The 21,195-nt window shown below is 45.5% G+C and overlaps 1 protein-coding gene across 2 annotated transcripts in view; it reads left to right on the top strand.

Annotated features, from left to right (window-relative positions):
• The window catches only part of SLC44A1 (solute carrier family 44 member 1), an 88,441-nt gene extending 67,546 nt beyond the window's left edge, over nucleotides 1-20,895 (top strand). Inside the window, exons 16-18 of one of the 2 annotated variants that reach the window (XR_006015263.1) lie at nucleotides 4,659-4,807; nucleotides 6,350-6,559; nucleotides 10,973-20,895. Coding sequence is in view for 1 of the 2 variants with exons in the window: in XM_042023419.1 (XP_041879353.1) it covers nucleotides 4,659-4,760 (102 nt within the window). In the remaining variant the exon portion in view is untranslated. Of the gene's footprint in view, nucleotides 1-4,658; nucleotides 4,808-6,349 lie in introns of both variants that reach the window. The other variant, XM_042023419.1, reaches the window with a different exon arrangement.
• Nucleotides 20,896-21,195: the final 300 nt, after the last annotated feature.

Here is a 21,195-nt window from a genome sequence, read left to right as displayed (position 1 = left end):
CGAGACAGCTGAAACAGAGAAATCATCTCCTCAGAAAGTCCATTGAATTGAGTAGTGCTCAAAGACTGGAGATTTAGGCTAGACAGTTTGGATTTAGAAACAATCATTGAGATTACTGCTTCCCAGCATTTGGTTTCGGCATCATAGCCTCTGACCAGCTAGGTTTCAGAGGACAAAAAGCATACCATCCCTCAAATTGTTAATTTTTTTTCCATGTTATTTTTTCTGTTTGGAAGTTGAACAGCACCATGTCATCTTTATTGCTTCTTCCAGTCCTGCAGAATATTTTTTGTTGTTGTTCTTTTGAGTCTCATTTCCATATTGCTCTCTGAGTAAAGGAGTGGCAAGTGTCAGTGTCAGCTCCCCTTTGTCCCTTGATCTTACCACATTCCCTTTCACCTTCCTGAGGCAATGATTCAGGGTATCACCTGGACTGAATGGGAGGGGGAGTAGGTGCTGAGCTAAAGTCCTGAGGTGAGACTGTTTTGGTTTTTTTTTTTGTGGTATTACTCCATCACTGTGGTTAAAAGTGCAACCAATTACTTCTAGAATTTCATTGCTGCTCCACAGCTAGACTTAACACATCAGATGGCCATCTTCAGCTGTCCAGTAGCTCCCAGCTGCCAGAACCAGGACGGCCTTCTAAATGTGGCCTTAGCTTGGCATAGTAACTAAAGGACTTTCTTCAGTGGGAAATTGTGTCCTGGAAGGGACAACTAGGAGAACTGACAGTGGAAAATGCAGTTAAATGTTGTGGTGGGTTGACCACGGCTGTAACATACAATGGTACTCTGTTGCTTGCTCAGTCCCTGCAGCATGATGGGAGAAAGCAGTGAAAGGACAAAAAAGCATTGATATAAATGTAGTTCATTAAGCAAAGAAGGGGAAAGAAAAAAGCAAAGGCAATCAGTTACCAGCAGACCAATGCCCAGCCAATCTCCAAGCAGCAACGGCTTCAGAACCACACCCACCCCAGTTTTATTGGTGTTACATTATATAGTGTGAAATGTTTCTTCAGTCTGTTCAGGTCAGCTGTCCTGGCTGTGTGCCCTCTCATCCTTTTGGCCAACCCCAAATGACTGCTGGGGTGGTAGAGTGGGAAACAGAGAAGGCCTTGACCCTGTGCAAGCACTACTCAGCAACAGGTAAAGCTTTGTGTTATCAAAACGGTTTTGGTTGCAGATCTAAAACACAGCACTTTGCAGGTTGCTGAAAAGAAAATTAACTTCATCCAGCCTAACCCAGTATACAGGTCCACTTACCCAACAGTTAATCCAAGACTTGCTCCCTGCATTTCTGTACAGCATCTTCTCAGGGTGGTTACTTCTTTCTGAAAGGGCTTTTTTTTGCAGTAGGCAATTAGCCTGCTTCACAGTGCTCCCTTTCATGGAGGGAGCAGGGGATGTTAGCTCTTACTCTTTCAGCACATAATGGGGATATAAAGCAAAAATGAGCCCTTTCTGTATTAGTGTTCTGGCAATTGAGCAGCCAGTGTTGGAGACAACATACTTAATGTGCCCTCAGGGCATGCACTTTAGTGGTTTGCTCTGAGTGGTTATGACGTATTCTATGAATGTATGTTATGGAGTCAGAATAAAATGCATGTAGCAGACATATACTCATCACCATCTAGTGAGCATTTAGTTCAGAGTGCATATTACATGCTGTATTGAATATGGCACAGTCATCTTAAGAAATAGTCTTAAGATTTATAAGTAGATACCTAACAGCATTCCTGTTTTTTAAATCATGGCTTGGCCTGTGCAGATACTGTTTACTAAATCTAAATATCACTAGCCCATTGTTTCTTGAACAGCTTGTGTCACATTATCAACACAGAAATCCTATTTCATCTTTGTGAAAAAAACAAAAAAAACAACAAAATGACCCTCGTGTTTCCCAACACAAAACCCAAGAGAGTTCTTTGAAGCATTTCTTGCACTCGGCTTCTTTGTTGGGATGATGAAAGTTTACTCTAAATATTTCATTTTCAAATGCTCTTCCAACTATTTCATCTCTGCTGTTATTTCCATCACATAACAAGATTATGGAGACTAGTAAATCTGTATTTCTTGTGTTCCATAGCAAATACTGTTCTTGAGGTACTTTTTTCTTTTATATTTAGAGAGATGAGATAAGAGGTGAAACATGTCTCTTGTAATGTGGGTCATGTATAAAAGGCAAAATTTCTGGTCTGGGATGGAGCTGTGATGAGTCTTGCAATCTGATACAATCAAGCCAAAGCTCCTCAGAGACTAGGATTATGAAAATATTTCTCGGGACAATTGGTAGCACAAATTGATCTGAAAATACCTTTTTGGAGGCTAAACTATGTGGCATTCATTTGACAGACATCTGTTAAAATGGAACTAGCAGAAAACCAGCAAACACCCATCAGATTCTACTCCCCTGTCCTCACTGAGGTCAAGTCATCATATTTGAGTGTGATGAGCAGAATCTGGTGTTAGAAGCATTTGGTACTTTTCAGCAGAAACATGGGACTTGCCTTAGAACCAAAGTTGCAAGAATTCAGAGTAAAAGTACCAGCTCACTTTAACAGAACTAGCCTGATTTTGTTAATGGCCTCTCTAAGTATGTGACTTACAAGTAGATACCTAACAGCATTCCTGTTTTGTGCTGGCAGCATAGGGGGCTCCCGTTCCTCAAGTGTACCACCTCTCTTCTCTGGCTTGAGTGGGAATAGGGACACCTTATTTCAGAAAGGTTTGGTGAAATTAGGACTTACTTAGGAAATTAGGAATTAGGACTACTTATGAAACCCAGCAGAAGTTGTGCACTGACTGGAGTTCCCACTATAACCATGTTTTTTAACTCTCAAATACCACATGTGCTCCATGTTAGTATTAGCTGGGTCCCTCCCTGCTGCTCAGACTGAAACGGGAGAGTATCTCATTTGAAAAACAGCGCCACAGACAATTTCATAGTGTCTCCTTGGGGAGTGAGGGAAGAGAAAACAGAAAGATGGTTTTGTTTCTAATGTAGGCTAGAAAGCAGCTGCCAGAAGTTAGGTGGAGCCATGGAGACCAGGTAGAAAATATTCCACAGAATTTTTGCAGTAGTTAAGAAAATTCACATTCCAATTCAGGTATCTCACAGCAACATTTCCTGTGTCCTGCTTTTATTTTACTCTGGAGCTCTTCAGAGCAAAATGAAGGTGGAATCCTATACCTACAGAAGAGAATTATTTCTATATAATGGATTGTGTTGCTGATTACAGAAACTACCCTAAGGAAAAAGGAAAATCTTCTGAACAGATTTTAAAGGCTTGACAGTACTTGCATTGTCATAGTCCATCAAAGCTTCATCTGGAAATGAATTTTTCATCCTACTTCACTCATACTTCTAACAGGGCAATCAAACCCCTGGACTGGCTTAGTGATTTACATTGAATCAAGATCAACTAACAAGTGCTCCTTTTTCCAGTGGAATGCCACCTCCTTTGAGAATGGGAAAAGTAAATGTGACACTGTTTATTGTTGTCTGGAGAACTTAAAGTATTTTATACTGCAAGCTGTGAATGCAAGAAGATAAAAGAAATTAACAGTGCTGATCTAATCTTAGATTTTCTGTGTAAACTGACGTGCCAGGATACTGATGCAAAACTGTATTTTAGTCTAAGAAATGTATAGATTTTTTAATGTATCAAAATAAAGTTTTCCTTTTAAGTAAGAAAGATATTTCAATGTCTTCCATGCGGTGTGTGTAAGCCCTGCTCTTCTTAACAATACAATCTCATGTTCCTGAGACGCAAGCCAAATTTTTGCTGAAGTTTTACTTTACTCTGTCCCTGCCCTTTAGCTGAGTAGCTGCCGTAACACTGGACATACTGTCCGGGTTCCAAGAAAAGCATTTTGACGCTAATGTTTTCTGAGATGAGCGTGTGAATGGGGTTTGGTAGACCAAAGTCAGGATATTTTTGCTGCCTTTCTTCTCACTGATCCTCAGTGATCCTCTCACATCTGCTTCTCAGCTTCTCTCCAGCATGTTGGAATTTGCCTCTCTAGGCCAAGAGTGTCACCCATCACCATGTTCGTCAGCCTCTCTGATAGGCTACAGGGTGTGCTGAAGGTCAGTCACGTACAGAAGCTGTTGGAAAGTTCTTCACTGTGGAAGGGGAGGTTGTGGTCACACATGCAGACAAGTCCTTGCTCATACCCGGGAAGTAGGACTCTCAGGGCTCATAAGGCTCTCTGGAGCATACTGGCTCATAACCTATGCTTTGCCTTACCAGGACAGCTATGGGGCAATGCACAGTAGGGAGGCATGAAGGAAATCTTGTTATGCATTATCAGCCATTCAAGCTGCATATCACAGCATCTCTTGTGGCACTTCCTTGTTCTTCAAGGGTCCTGTGCACACTCCCCAATGCACAGCTGTTCTAATGAGCTTGAATGTCCAAAGATGAATGGTGAGTAGAAGCAGTAACAGAGGCACATGCAGTCATAAAGATTCCTTCCCCTCTCTATCCCATAGGCACAGCAGATTTCTGCTTTTTGCTGCCATTTTCTTTTTTTACACTAATACACTTAAGCCAAGCTGAACCATGTCTTCTGCTTCTATTACTCTTCACTGCAAACCACTTCAGTACTGCCTTTGCATAATATGATTTACTTTATCTGGAAACTACTGCTACTTAGGCTGATGCTGTTGAGGCCGACCAGTCAATACCATCAGGAGGAAAAGGACCGGAGAGCCCATCGGGTAGAACCTCTGCACACAGGCAGGGTCCCATGCTATGAACCCAAAGTGTTCTGCTGCGTGTCAGTGTTCTGCAGTTCCTGTGAAGGTATGTCCCTTTGGCTCGGAGTGTCTATTTCATGGTTTATTAACAGTGAAGCTGCTTGGCTAGATGGGTTTAGTTGCCTGGAGCAAAAGAGGCTCCAGAGATACCTTTCACCAGTAGAGGTGTTAGGGTCAGGAGGCACAAAACATACATGTTGTAAAAACCCTGTCTGGTTTCCACTGTATTTTGCCTGTGTCAGAACTGCAGAACAGGAGTTGTTTAGCTTTTTTCACCCTCTCCAGCAGTGAGGGACTGAAGCACTGTCTGCAGAGATCGATGCTCTGAAATGAGTTTCATGACTTCCAGGAGAAAAAAAAAAAAAGCAAGCACCTAAAGGTGGGCTGCAGAAAGCTAGGGAGAGAAGCACATGCAGAGAGAACAGAATGGGACATGGAAAGGAAAGGAAGGAAAACTTCAGGTTACTGTGGTGGTGTGTGGAAGAAAACTGCTCTCTGGCTGTGAGCAGGGACCTGGAGACAAGAGGACTGGAGCTGCAGATGCAGGATTTTTCCTTCAACCACACAGCAGTTCCCACTGCCAAGACATTCTGCATGCAGTGGGCATGTACTTCCGATTACTTAGCCTTGGGACTCAGTCCCTGGCACTGGCAATTGCAGAACACCACAGGCAAATGCCTCCTCAGATCCCTGCTCCCTGGAAAGCCCTGCTGTCCCACTGGAGATGAAGGACCAGTCTGCTTGCTAGCAGCACAGTACAGGTCCTTGGCCACTGAACAAGCTCTTCTGCGTGGAGAGGATGGGGCCCTCTCTATGCAGCATTTAGTGTGCAGCAAAGGGGATCCTTCTCTGAGCAAGGGAGCCCAGATCCTGTGCTACTGGAGTCTGGCATGGCTCCTTCCCTCCACCGCAGGCCACTAAGGAGCTGACCCAGTTTTAGTCACTGGTATTTAGATGTTTAATGAAGATTAGCTAGTGCCTAGGGAGAGATTATTTAGAATTTCTAATTACCGTTTAAATTAAGAATATGTGAAATGGATGGAGCTTGCACACAGAAAACCTAAAAAGGCTGTTTTTCTGACAGATTACTGCAGATTACTGCATAATCTTCATCTAGTGCTTACTCTTGTTTACCTTAGATACACTAAAAATAAAATGGAAGAAAATCCAGCACCAGAGTATATTTTCTGAGACCCTTGCCAGAGCAGTCAAAGCTAGAAATAAAGCCTGTGACAGAAGCTACTGAATTGTAGTATCTCACTACCTCAGCTGACAGTAATCAAGTGGGAGACAAATAAATGGGTGAGCAGGCATTTCACACTGCAGTCCTCTGAAGAAGAAATCACAAACCTGAACCCTGTGCCCTAGGAAAAGGCTGCCACAGTCTCAGAAATAGTGATAAGATGTCCCCTCTTTTTACTTACTTTTCTGATAGCTCTTACTTGTATTCTAGTTTTAACTATTAAGTCCTGAACACAAACCTTAGACAAAGAACATTTGCTAGTCATTGGCGATGCCAGATGGAGTAGGGTGGTCTAGCTACTTCTGATTGCAAGGGCCTGCCATGTCCCCCCACCTTTGCTTCCAGGTGAGAAAAGGATGGCTCAAAGATCTGGACACCTGCCTGGGGCCAACACACTGCTGCTCCACCACAGACCTCCTCTGTAGCCTGGGACCTACACTTGCTCTCTTCATGCCTCGCTTTCTTCAAGGAAGGGGATACCATGAAGGCCAAGTACATTAAAGATCAGTCGGCACTCAGATACCGCAGGAGGATGGATGAATGAAATAGGGGCAGGTAAGGCTGTGTGTGAAATTGGGATCTAAAAATACCTCTCTGCAGCTTCAAGAGGCAATGAATTGGGTGGAAGTTGCAACCCATGCAAGGGAGATTATACAGATGTGAACACCTCAGACTCATTCCTCTTCTGAGAGTTAAAATATCTGAAAACTCAATCCTCCACTAGAAAATCATCTCCAGTCCTTTACTGGGTCTTGGTAGTTCACTGTGCCTGCTTTCTGCAAGAAGAAAAATCCACTTGTTGGAAGGGTGCTGGGTCTCTTTCAAATCTCTCAAAATTGCACTATCCCTAGTGACAACAAGAGACCTAACTTTAGTACCTGGTGTTGAACATTGCTGAATGAAGGAAAAGCATTTCAGAGCATGAGTTTGCTGCCTGTTCTGAAAGGTTGGGTAGGAGGGCTGCGGAGGAGTTCTTCCTTCTTATGGTCACAGAAGCTCTACTGCCTCCAGGCGAGGAGTATCACAGCTTGCTTTTGAAAGCTGTGGTGTTGGATCTGTGCATTATGGGACAACATAAGGACAAGAAAACCTCAGAAGGATCTGTATTGCATTGCAGCAGGAGACCAGCCTGCCAGAAGAGCATGTGAGGTTCATGCTGTTTATGATGAAGATGAAGCTTGACAGCTTTATAAAAATATAATTTTTTCCCCCAAAAGACCAGCGTAAGTGCTTGCAGGTCTGAATTTCCCAGAAGATGAACAGCTTGAAAAGCTATTAAGCTTCTGGAAGAAATAATAAGGAATCAAAGCTTGAATGAAGAGTGTAGGAGAACTATACAGTGTGTTCATGGGCCAGGGCCCCCCACCTTTCCATAATCACCATCTGAACTTAGTTTAAGAATAGCACATAACAAGGCAAGTAAAAAACACACATTGAAGTTTTAAGCCACAGGGGCAAATGAACTCTTGTTTGAAATAAGCTAAACATTTGATATGTGGTCACACACTGTGGTGGGGCTCCAGAAGGGCTCCAGCCATGACATGGTGAAGGAACTGGGGGGAAGGAGGGAATGGACTGATGACCTGCCAAGCCAGAGGCAGGACATCAGTTGGGGTAAGTCCCAGCAATGGGGAAACCTTGTTTGGTGTCCAGGCTGCTGTGGGCCAGCCTTCTATTTGCATGTACCTTGTAGCTCTGCCCACGCCCATTAAGGTCCTGCAGATCTTTTCCAGCTACTATTACTGGAGGGATCAGGGTAGAAAAGCAGTAAGTAGGGAAAAGGCAATGGAAGATCTAATCTGGAAAGGGCAGTAAAGTAGCAATGAAGTGCCAGAACTCAGAGACCCTCCTCTGAAGTGGAAAGCCCAGAGGGGATCCAAGAACATTATCTATACCATGCTTACTGGAGGGATGGCAGTGAAGTGTTTCTTTGCAGGGTGAGTATTTGTGCTTGCCTTTACCAATTACAGCTGCTGTAATGAACACAGCTGTTGCTGGAAATAAAAAAAAAAAATTTAAAAAACCCAAAACTAAGTTGCTTTGGCTAGAATTAAGCATTTGCATGGAAGTGTTTGGAAAAGTCCTATGAAGACAAATGAGCTCTTTCTGTCTGATCATCATTGGATTTGCAGCAGAAGGAGATTTTGGAGAGACCCTCCCTTGAGTGTCTTACTTTTGCAAGGGGGAAGAGCTGTCCTTGCTGCTTGTTCTGATACAAAAAATGTTAAGAAGGTCTGGTAATAAATGATGCAGTGTTGCAGGCTAGGACACAGAGCACCTTGGTGTGATAGTGGTAACACATTAGGCACGGGGTACTGAGTATGTCACATATGTCCAGATATCCCTGTGGTGTGCTTGTGCAGGTGGAAGCTGTTAAAACTTACTAGCACTTCACACTGAAGTAGTCTACTCTTTGGAAAAAAAAAGAGCAGCTGCTCCTGAGTCAAAGGGTTAAAATTTTTTGTATCACAAAACCTAGACAAATACAAAATTTTTGTTTTCACTCTTGCAGATGAGTCCTGCCAACTCATTCACCCTAAGGGCACAGCTTAGTACCAGGCACAGGCAGCATCATAAGCCTAAACAGCAACAGCTTCATCTGCTATTCTGTTCCTTCCTTTGCAGTCACAATAATAAAATCCAGGGGGAATTAAAAGTATCCTGGCTGCAGAACCCATCATCCAACCATTGTAATATGACTGTGAAATACAGAGCCACAGACTAGCAGGCACAATTAGCTAATAAGACCGGTGCTCCATCATAACCCCATTTTAAACAGGCTGCTGATAGAGTAATTTTGACACCAAAATAGCATCACAGGAAATGCATATTCACTGAAACTCATTGTGCGTTCTATTAAGCAACACTACAAAGAAGCCAGCAAATGATTTTCACTGGGGGCTGTCAGCAGGAGCAATTTCTCTGCTCAGACCCGTGCTGATGAGAAAATTTTCCATGTCCCCTTCCCCCAAGCAGAGCCAGAAGGGCATGGTTACACATGCCAGCTGTGAAGGTTTTAGGCTGCCCACAGCTTCCCTCACAGACCTCAGCTGGGAGAAACACCATGGCTGTTCAGCAGCACATTGGCTCTGCCATATCCTCCATAAATAGCTCAGCTCAACTCAGTGTGCATTGAGCCATATTTATTCCTGTGGGGCACTAGGCCTGTTCTTACCCCTACGCATGAAGATCAGGAAACCAAACCAGCCATGCTCGACTGTTTGAGTCAGCTCCTAGAAAATGGAGGACCAGCAGCTCAGAGCCCGTTAGGGAATGTAATTTAATGCTCTTTAATGCCCCGACAATGTACAACTGCTTCCCACAGCATGCATGGATGCACAGCACTCCCTGGGTTTGGAAGCTCCCCAGCAATGGTGCTCTCTGTCACGGTCCTAACTGGAAACAATGCAGCTCTCTGAAAGGAAAAGGCAACATTTTTTTCTGCTCTAGTTTCTCCTGTAAGAACAAACTGCTCTCTTTTATATCTAATCTAGGTTTTTAACAAACCAGCAAAGGGCAGTTCATCTTATTAGAGCCCACGACATGAAATCTTTCACCACAAAAATAATCCTAGTGCAATGAAGTCTCCAGTCTTCAAAGGCACCTCTTGGGCCAGCTCCAGCCCTGAAAAGCCTTATTCTGAGATGAGATGTGGTGCTGCAGCTGGGTGGTATGGCTTCCAGTGACCCTTCCTGAGATCTATTCTCTCAGTGCCCCCCGCCTCTGCCTTCTGAGCCTGCCCGGAGGGTGGACTCACAACGTGCCAGGATTGCTGTGAGCTTTGCCAGCCTCTTGCCTAAAGGACTGTTGCCAGCTTGATGACTTTCTGACAGATGTCAACCCTGTGTGCCCCACTTCTCTCCTCCTCCAAGGCAGGGCTGATTTGTGTCAGCATTTGTCCCCCCCACAGCCTGCGGTGCACACACCTGACATGATTTTTTACTGGACACAGCCAGCCTATGAGTGCTGCCAGAAGTGTGAACAGATGAGAAGCTCACCTCCTGACTGGCCCAGTCCAGAGCCAGAAGACTGTGCACAAAGCACTGGCATTGACAGTACTTGACCTCCCCCAGCTCCTGTCCTTTCCTCCTCCTTATCAGACTGCAACCCAAGGTGATGCACCAGAGGTTATTGCTCTCTGGGAGGTAGCAGAAAATTAGCATTTGGGGCAAAGGTGATCTGCTGCCTCCGAGTTTCAGTTACAGTAAGTGTAGGACAGGATTATAACACCCTTTCATGCTCCCCAGCTTCTTCTCCTTAAGGAGATTTATGGCTCATCAAGCCCAAAAAGTGCTGTGGTTTTTTTCCTGCTGTGAATCTTCTTTTGCTGTGCAGCCAGAATTCACTGCAAGATCTGAGAAGTTAAAGGGTCAGATCCTTCATCCATTACTGCTCCCTGAAGTAGTCACACAAATATATGCAACACTGCCTTCACAGAAGTGCAGAAATGTGACTTCTAACCCTTTTATGACTGTCTTTTTGTCCTTGAGGATCACATCCCTGAATCACCTTTCTTACCTCACCTCAATTGCTGCAGTCCTATTTTTTTCTGTTCTTTGAACAGACAGTTGATCTTCATGCCGCACATAAAACTCACCCTGTGCTTTTGCTGTCCACATGCTCAGCCACTTCCCTTCCACTTGTTTACCTTACACTGCTTGTCTTCACCTACCCAAACATCACCCAGCTGTGCCTCTGTTCAGCTCTGCTGTTCTCTGTGATTTTCCAAAACCAAACCTTTGGACCCAGCCTTGAGCTCTATGTATAATCTATACCTCTCCCCCACCCAGGCCTTGCCTCCATGATATTTCTCTCCTCTTCCAGCTCTCCTGGAACCTGAGGTGTCCCACAGTCATGTTTATGCTCTGACTCTTGCTTCTGTCATCTGGGACAAAGTTCCCCATATTTCCCTCTCTCTCTCTCTCTCGGTTCTTTTTCAAGCTAGATGTCAAATTTTTTGTCTCACAGTTTAAACATCCTCAAGGAAAGAAAATGGAAGCTGTGTGCATTCTGCAGCACTGGCTTGCTTGCCCCAGTAACTTCAGTGAAGGTAGGCAAATGGACAACAGCTTCCAATCTCTGTCCTGCCTTTTACAGGATCAGTCAATGGCCGTGTATTTCTGCTGCTATTTTAAACTTTGATCACCTTGCTTTGTACCTAATGCTAGCAACAAGACACAGATGTATTGCTACCTCCTTGCATGTCCATCCTGCAGTTCCTCTCTCTGTGTAGGTGGGTCGCTGTGTAGTGCTTGGTAAACCAGGGGTCTGACTCCAATATAAAATGTTATGCTGGAATTTCAACTGCCTTTGGCTCTGTCTGCCCCCCACTTACTTGCACTACAAGCAGAGTGGAGAGCAGATATGCACAATCAAGTATTTTTAACCATGTCACCCTAAAATTATTTGAACAGGGACCCAAAGGACTTATGCATGGTGTGTTCTAGTTCATTCAAGTACCATTTAAGTGGAATTGCTAGTTGCAGGGTCCCTCGTTGGCACAGGCAACAAGCCCATAGATACAATCTGTCTACATTTCACTCACAGATAGAATAGATAGATTCAGATCTAAAAAACCTAAAGCTTTGTTTTAGAATGTGTTTTGTCTTGGATTCACTTACAATTTAAACACTGATTTGTTTGAAGTGCTCACTTTGAGAAGACATGAGGAAGTTAGGCACTCCACACTGGCTCCAGTAACATGGGGAGACTCACACTGGTTTCTGCAGGATTTCACTGCACTTTTCAAATGAAAACCAAGACGCGCCCTAAATGCTTTCAGCACATGGCACTTTTTAATTAAAATTTATTTCAGTTAGTGACCTTAGCAGAGCATAGTGCCACGTGTTGTTACCTGCTTGTCCTCTGCGAGGCCACAGCTGGCAGGTGGCACACCCTGACGACCCTGGGCACACAGACCTACATGCAGGCTCTTCTAATGGCGGGTGTGCCCCTGCAGCCATCACATGGTGTCCTCTTCTGCACGGACCCTCAGCATCCCCAGGTGGGTGAGGGCTGTGGAGCTCAGGGCCAGAGAGGTGCCTGCAGGAGCAGGCACTGAGGGAGACTGGGGCATGGTGGGGACAGGAAGTGCAGCGATGGGTGCTGCTGATACCCAGGTCTGGGGTGCTTGTGGGGGTGTGGCAGAAGCCCTGAGACAACACAGGTCACAGCAAAGTCAGAAAAAATGCTTGCAAATTTGCAACCTCCATCACTTTGCCTTCTCTCTGCTCTTCAAATCTTTTACAAAATACTTCAAATGTCCCCAACAACTTTAGTAAAACTCTACTTGCCTGAGCAAAACTGCAACTACTTAAAAAGAGGACGTGGCCCCAGGAGGATTCAGTAAAAAATGCTATAAATTATAAATGCTTGTCAGTGATCAGCAAGCTGCCTGTTTGACCAGCTGGCCAGAAAATGGCAGGCTTTTCAAGTCAGGCACGTCCAAATTGCAATAGCAGCAGTCACCTGTTCCTGTGAAGGAAGGTGTACACTGTACACAGATGCTTTCTTGAGCACTATGACAGTCTGATTTCCATTTCAGGTCTCTGGCAACAGCTGCACCCTCTAGAGGAGCATGCTGTGGAGCTTCTTCACTGGTCAGGGTGACCACCTTGGGCATGGGAAATCTCCAACTAATTGCAGCATGGTTCATTCTCCCCCACAGAGCAGGCAGACACCGTGGGGAAGTGGAAGAGGACTGGCTAATCTTTCTTTACTAGAAAGTGCTGATGATGTTCGGCTGCAGTCATAGCTGGCTGTCCTAGGGAGGAAGATGTGGGGCTGTCACCAGCTGCTCCTCAGGCTTTCAGACCACCCACAGCTCCCAAAAGGAGAGCCAGGATTGCTCTTGGAAGAAGTAAGATGAAGGTGTCTTTACAAACAGACTGTGTGAATCTGCTTGTCGACAGGGCCAGGGATTTGTAGATAAGTAAGTAACAGGCGAAATTATCAGTTTCAGAAAATACTACTAATTGACATGGACTACTGCTCAGCCAAGGTCGTGCTAAATTCCTGAACTTAGAGAAGAAGAACAAAGACTTAATAGAATATGAATATCATTTAATATACAAAAAGGGGGTTGTATCTTAAGAGAGGCATACAGTACACGGATCAGGGAGTCCATACCTTGCAAGTACCTTAGCCAGTGGGGAAAGGAAGAGGGTGATGCTGCTGGGAAATTAGGAAAAAAGGAGGCTGCATCCTCCAACAATTTGAGACACCCCAGGGGGAAATGCCCCATGGCCTCTCTCTTTATTCATGAATAAAGTTACAGGAATCCTCTGTCTCCTCTTTGGACATAAACCTCTGGCGACGTGATTTTTTCTGCACACTGTCCATGTCACAGCCTCCAGCTCTGTTGTGCCCAGGCTACGGTCTCTGTGTGCACAAGAGCTTCCTCCTCTGCAAAGTTTTCAGGTGCCAGCACCCCTGTTCAATGTTAACTGGAGGGTAAAAATGGCAGGTCATGGACTATGATTGGTGCTACAGCAATCCTTCTAGGCACTGATCACAGGCAGGTAACCCACTGCTCTCCTCCAGACAGGCAGACTGACGAAGACACAGTGCCATCAGCTGGGCATTTGCAGAGTCCGGGCCACTTTCCTGCCAAAAGGCAGGGGCTTCATTTTGGTGACTACAAGCTTTTTGTGGCAGACAACAGTGCGTGCAGAGCATATGCCTGTCATAGGTGAGGTGGGCAAGCCAGTCTGCAGCACAAAAGCAGGATTAGAAGGTGTTGAGTAGGGCAGCACTAATTCTTGCTAAGAAGCAGATTTAGGGAGCCTTTTGTCCTTCATTCCACACCTTGCCATCCATCAGCACTTACTTGCTACATGAAGGCAGGCATGGCAGCAGCAGTGCCACTGGCACTAGCAGCAGTGTGCCATGGGGACAAAAGCCTTTGCCTGCAATTTGATTTGGGAACATTTTATAATGAAAGGGGAGGTGCAGGCAGCAAGCTGGATGGACATTATTCCTTAAGCTTTAACAGCTGGGGGACTGCAACTGACTCTGCAGCCCAGCAGAGTGCATACAGCCTTGGAAACCTAATTAATTATGCTCCTTCTCTTCCACACTGAAACTGGTCTTTCCAGTTGTGCTGGAGTATGCCAACATATCTCTCCCTGGAGGTGAGAGCTCATATTTCCTTCTCCCCACTAAAAATAATAGGCAACAGCAGAGCCTTTTCACAGGTGTGCTTGCTGTAATGCCACACGAAAAACCTCCCTTTTTCTGCTCTTTCTCTTGCTGCTGCCTCTGATCCTCCCCAGTTTATCTCTTCACTCTGCCTGTCTTCTTTCTGCTCCTGGATGGCTGCAGGGCTTCTCAAAATCTGGTTTTAAAATATGAAGTGACTTTTGGACTGTGTGGCTCTGGGCCATGCCTTCATAGGCAGTGGCTGAGGAAATGTACTTATTCACTGCTTTTTGACATGGTCAAAGCTTATTCCTATAGACACTTTGGCATGAGAGGAGCAACTTCAGAAACTGACAAAATGATGTGGTTTGAAGAACTCAGCCTTCATCTTCATAGAGGGATGGCTCCTGAGCAATATACTTGTTTTTCACATAATGCACCTTCTGTTTCTTTCCAGCAGTTCTCATGAATTCCCTTGAGTCTGCTTTATTTGAGGGGTGTATAGGGGTTTATCCTACTTATATTGATATATCTTGTGTTCTGAAGAATTCCCTCTGTCAGAGACGGGGAAGGAGCAGGAGGTGCATGGGTGGGGCAGAGAATTAAATTCACAGTAGTTAAATGAAATTAAAGGCCAAATTCTAGTCAGCTGGGTCCTTTTGAAACTTACCTCTCCCAACAGAAACAGTCAGTATCAGGGGAACAAAATTCACAGCAGGGCAGTGTCCCAACGATGGCACAAGCCTGGTGATGCGTTTTAGTACCAGCACCGTGCTGAAGGCTGCTGTAACACCGTGAAGCTGCACTACAGCCCAGTGGCTGTTTGTGGCTGGATTTCTGTCAAACGCCATCATTATGAAATTACTATTTCCTTTCAGCACTGCGGTGTTGGAATTCGTTTGTTTGTTTTTTTAAAATTTTTTTACTTTATTTTTAGAACTTGGATTAGTGAGCTCTGTGATAAAGCAAAGTAAACACGTATACACAATACTCAGCCATAGAATGGCTGGGGTTGGAAGGGACCTCAAAGATCACACGGCAGGACAGTACAGCCTCACATGTGATTGCAGTTGTTGCGATCCCGCATGACACCCAGGGTATGGGGACAGGCTCCCCACTGCGGGACACCCCGAACTTGAACCCGCCGCCCCAGCGCAGCGCACTCGCGGCCCGCCCCCGCGTTGGCTGCCAGCTCCCACTGCGCATTCCCAGCGGGCATCCTGGACGAAGGAGGGCTTGTGCCGCCGGCGGGAGCCTGCATCCCCGTGCTGCTCCGGGGGAAGGGCGGACCTGCCCGTCTGTCCCAAAATGTGGAGTGTATCAAGATTGCCTTAAGTGAGGATGTGCTTCGGTGTAAGATCTTTGTATGCTTTCAAGCCTAATCAGCAAGAAAGGAGACGTAATCAGTGGAACAGGGAGCGGCTAGCATCGTCTAGTTCAGGACATCCGGGAACTAACAAGCTGTGCGGATGTAGTAAATCAAGATGTTAATGTTACATACATTGATAACTTGGCAATACACTCAAGCTCCATGTATCCTATAGCTGAACTATGTGCATTATGATCCTTGAAATCACGCCTGTAGATAAAAAAATCCCTGACCAGGTGAAAACCCTTCCCCTGAGCATGCGTAGAAATTATCTGGGGTGTATTAAGGTATGGAAATTTCCGACTAATCGTGATAGCGGAGCTGTACTTGAGAAGTCACTGACTCCTAACTTGTGCGTGTAAATAATGTAGAGGCAAGGCCGGCAGCACGGCGCGCTCCGTCTCTGGAATACCACGGAGCTCGCGCAGCTCTGAAATAAACAACCAATGCCTCTCCTGAGTGTGTAATTATTGGCTTGTGGCGAGGAATCCGATTTTGTGGAGAGCGCTCCCGCGGCTGGGGGCGCTGCCAGGGGCTCCGCCGGCACCTTCGGCGGTGCGGGGGCCAAGGGGCTGCCCCGCCCCGCTTGCCCTGGGTCGCAGCGGGGTCCCGGGGCAGTGTCCGGCCGCAGGCTCTGCTCCGTGCCCCGTGCTCCGGGCGCCGGCGGTGCCGCTGCTGCTGCTGCCCCGCAAAGTAGCGCGGCTCTGGTGTAGCGTGCCTCCCTGTAGCGTGTATCTCTGTCGGCAGTAACTATGGTGCATGCATAGACCCTTCTGTTTTCTCACTGACGTAGTTGAAGGGATCTAATTATAACAGCGTTTTTGTATGTTTGTTTTTCCTGTGTCTGCTGCCTTATAATTTTCTCTTTCCCTTACTTGCTATCTACCTCCTCGGGGAAATCACTGAGGAGCAAAGATGTGCCTGGCCAGGGGCTGAGCTTTCCAGTCCAGAGCTGGGTTGGAAAATGGGGAATAAAAAGCAGTGAAGTTTTGGTGCTGTAATTTTTTTCTCATTAGTTTTCTCTTTCAAACCAAAAGAAAAATGACCTAATCTGAGAGCCCATCATCCCTTCTTAATGAAACAATTAATTCCTTTAAGAAGCAGCAGAACTCTGTTTACACATCTGCTTCCACCCTAAGTCAAGGACACCTGATCGCAGTGATGATGTGGCTGAGCCCAGCTGCTCAAATCTCCCACCTGCCCAGCCCCGGATGCCAAGCTGGTAATAGGGAGCCCCTTTACTGAACCACCTAACCCCAAAAACCTGTGAGAAGGGAAAGTGCATTCTCAGATTTTAGAAGCAAACATAGGAAAACCCACAACAACTGTTGAAGCTCACACCTTACCATCTGCTCCAGATCAGGATTGCTGTGTTTCTCCAGCTTACCATGAAAAGCATGGTTATTGAAAGCTCCTGGCATCTTCTTTTTTTCCTGTTAAAATGGTAGGAAGATAGAGATATGTATTCCTAACAACTGGCTTGTTTTGCTTCTGCTCTGAGTAGATGACTGTGTTAAACTGGGACCTTGTGAATTCTGGCTGCCATCCTGCCTGTCCCCCTCACACTTCCCTCCAGCACAGCACCCATCTAAGAAGGATGTTTTTCAAGGGCTCGATTCAGATTGGTGGTTTCCACTCTCCTGGCACCATTACTTGAGTAAAATGATATGTCCTCTTATGACTGGCTCATCACAAACACCCTCTTCCACTGCTCACATAGTAAAGAACTACATAAATAAATGTAGTTTATGTTTATATATAAATACATATAATAAATAAAGTCTGTAAGCAGACATAACAAGCAACGTCAATCCTTGTAATACAAACCTGAGAAACATAGGCACACAATAGAGCTGTACAATTCACAAGAAGTTGAATCCATAAACTCTCTGTCATCTGTCCTGCATACCCCGCCAGGGCAGACAAGGCTTGAAAACACAAGGATCAATTTAAAAAAATGAAAATAATCTCCCACCCTACCAACGGACTGCAGTTCCTTAAACAAAACAGGACTGTTGAATTCTACACTGCCTTTCTTTTCCCGATGAGAACAGACCGCAGTGCAGGGCGCTGGGGCCCCGCACGAGGCCGGCCATGGGGACATGAGCGCGCTGCCTCCTGAGGCACGCTCCGGGTCAGGCAAGGCTGCCCTCTGGTGTTTCCCAGCAGGATATCCAGCCTACCACCGGGGCTGCGAGCTGGGGATGCCAACATCAGAGTGCTTCCCGCACAGCCCTCCCTCTCAGGCCAGCTGACCAGCATCACACGGCTCCATCACTGGGGAGTACCCCCGGATCCCTAAAATAGGACACGAGGAAGCGGCGACCAACCGTGCTGACTGACCCACCCCGCTCCCGGGTAGCACAGATCACCCGTACCATCGAATCCTTCAAAAAGACTCACAGCAAGCCAAGGGGGCCTGTGCCCACACTTGTCTTGTGCAGACCACAGGGCTGTTTTCTTCCCCTTCTCCTGACTCTTTTCTGCTGCTTTCAGTAAAAAAAAACCTCTCATATATCTCCAAACAAAAGCAATTCATGTAGTTTTAAGAGGAATGGTGGAAGAAGGTAGCTCTGTCAAAATATTTCTTTGCGTGAGGACAAGTGGAGACCTCAGGGCAGCCTTTGTTGGCCCTTCATATTGATTAATTCATATTTACACTGCTTTGCTTCATTTGAATGGAGCTTGTTGTGATTTATTTCTCATGTATTTTCAGAAATGTAGCCCTGGCCTGCCAACACGGACAGGAATTCCACAGGCTGTAGTTTGGTTTCAAGTGTTTGTTTACTATTCTTGTAGTAGACAGTTGGTTGCATTGTGATGCTTAATAAATCCCCTTTTTGCTGTGTGTGTCGGTATGCAAGCAGAGCCTGCCCGCTGGGGGTTGAGACAAACACCCCCAGTGCAGGTAGCTCGGTGTGCAAGCTGCCGGTGCCAGCCGCAGGTTGTACCCTGGATGGCAGGAAGCCAGCCGGGAATGGGGGAGGACTCTTCGTCTAACGAAGGGCATGGGCCCTGCGGGGTGGGCATGAGGGAGACATTATCCCGAGACTCCGCAGGAGCCAGTGGACACGGAGAGACCCCGGACTAAACACCAGCGTCGGAATGCGCGCGGCAGCTCGAGCCGTCCTCGTGTCGCTGCACCACGAGTGAAAACGCTCCAAGAGGGGAGAGGTCTGGGAATGCGTTATGGAAAACCTGCGGCCGAGCCGGTGGGAGGAACCGGTCAGACTGGGGGGGTGTGGGGTGTGCAGGGAGCCAAGCGGGGCACCCGTCGGGTCACCGGAGCAGCCCGCTGCGAAGGGGCTGCGGTCCCAGCTGCGGCAGTCCCCGTTTCACCTAGGATCTCCGAAGCAGGGAGGAGCCAAAGGGTGCGTGTTGAAATTTCCGGAGTAGATCCAGTATCAGTCGTAAAGGTGGACTCGAGCCCCTCCGCTAGGGCAGTATTTTGTTCAGATTTGGTGACATTCCTGCGGGGGAGTGCGTGTGTGTGGTTGAAGTCCCTCGGAAGGCGCACGTAGAGGGTGGGGAAGTGTTTTTTGTCCGGTGCCGCAGCGTTATCCCAGGAGCCGCAGTCGCGGGGCGGGAGGAACGGCCGCTCTCACCTGGAGCTTGGCGGAGCGATGCCATCACGGGGACCGCCGATCACACCGATTCCCTTTCCTGCGGCAATGGTTGCCGGGCGATTCCCATATCCCAGGGTTTATTGCTGTGTCTGAAAGACGGCGCCGGGGGCTAATTGAGGGTATCTTACTACCCTGCATTCTATCAGTACTAATTAATGAATATTTACACATGTGTAAATTCCATTTAAAGGACGTAAAATCAATTTTGAAAAAACATCAAAATAAACCTTTTTGAGTGGACAAAAAATGGAGTCCATCCTCGGGGTAGGGGGGCGGTTGGTGGAAAGATGTCTTGAGGAAATATTCATCCTAATCAAAAGAGACAAACAAAAGAAAGAAATTCTCATGCAAAAGTGGATATAAGATAAAATCTGTCTTGAAGGGTTTCCAGCAGTCCATATGTAGGCTCTTTCTAATATGACTTGCAACCATGGTTAATTGGGTCTCTGAAAAACAGACACGCTGTTATTTAGTCATTATTCTTAACCTCTGACTTGACTCTAGAAGAAATGAAGAGGCCCAGCAACAATGATGCAAAGAACTTCCATTTCCTGTGGCTCCCAGACAGTATTTTTTACTTGATTTTGGCTAACTTAATTTCTTGTTTGCAGAAAGACATTGGGAAGAGGTTTCTAAGAGTATGCAGGGAGTTATTTAATTTTTGCATTATGTCTGCTCTGCTATGTTGAGGAGTTCTTGTATTTGTTTTGGGTCTTTTGGTTGGTCTTTTTTCCCCCCAAACTTGTATTTCTGTGTAGAAAACCCTGATTTTGTTAATGTAATATCAAGGAAATTATTTTCCATTTTCATTTAAATGGAAAATCTCAGGAACCTGTATTCATAATACAAACATTTTAAATAATTAATAGCTGTTTATTAAAATCTTAATCTTTTTATTGCAAGTTTTTAGGTAATTACCAAGAAATATTCCTGCTAGCTATTCAATTTGAAACAGTCTTGCTTGGTTATGATGGAATGCTATTACCATCTGGCAGCTACTCAGTGCCTGTGTGAAATGGCTGAGTCGTCTAAGTGTGCTTTGTGTCTCAAGTGTTGCCAAATGAGAGAATGAACTAGCAAACTTAATAGCAGACTGAGGTCAGGAGCCAAAACCTACATGATCTGGGAATTGTGGAGATGGGAGTACCAGTGTGAAGAGGAAATCAGGCATGTTACAGATCAAGAGGGAAAAACAAATAAGAGCTAAACTGTGGCCTAATTCAGCATGAGAACAGAATAAAGTGTTTGCTATTTTGAAAACATTGTAAAAGTGGTAACAATGCCTGAGAACATTCTGTTTTGAACTTTTTCCTTAAGGTAAGCCATGTTTTAAATGAGATTATTTTATATCCACTTCTGCTCTCAGACACTGACTATTGTGTGCTGTCCAACTTGCTCATGAATTGGCACTTTAAAAACTGCTGTACAGCAATTGCTTACACAGCATTATTTTACATTTCTCACTGATACTAATTATTTTTGTCTGGGCCACCAGTGTCTTAAGTTAGCTGAATATTTTACTCCTTTAGATCATAATACTGATTCTGCCTTTAAACTGCATAAGTTATTAGATTAATAACGCTGTAGGCATTAATAAAATACAAAACTGGCAGTCAGAAACATAACCAAAATACAAGCAGTGCATATAGACAACAGTTCAATGTTTGTTAATTATATGATGTAATATTTAATTACAGTATCTTATGCTCAGTATCAATTTTTTTGTGTGGAAAATAAACATTCAATGTCAAAATACAGTTGTAGCATTTAGTGGCCATTATTTTCCACAGCTTACACCAGAATTAACACAGATAATCTGTTTGCAAGAACCCATCACTTCTGGCATGTAATTTCTTCCTTTACTTACCAGTAGCTATACTACTGAAAGAGAGTTCTCATGAAAACTGGGCTGAAATGACTGTAAGTTCCAGCTGTTTCTGTAAGTGAACACCTAGGCCTTGTTAAAAGGAAGAGGCAGATCAGAGAATATAGCATTAGCACACCTGCTGGATGTACTCTCCTTCACTGCCTGTACCTGATTACATTTAAAAATTAAA

The sequence above is a fragment of the Corvus kubaryi genome, unplaced genomic scaffold (assembly GCF_017639235.1).
Source record: "Corvus kubaryi isolate FWS band 111438036 unplaced genomic scaffold, C.kubaryi_AGA036_p1.0 37249, whole genome shotgun sequence".
Lineage (NCBI taxonomy): Eukaryota > Metazoa > Chordata > Aves > Passeriformes > Corvidae > Corvus > Corvus kubaryi.
The sequence above is the reverse complement of the archived record's forward strand: the minus strand, read 5'-3'. Positions and strand labels throughout refer to the sequence as shown.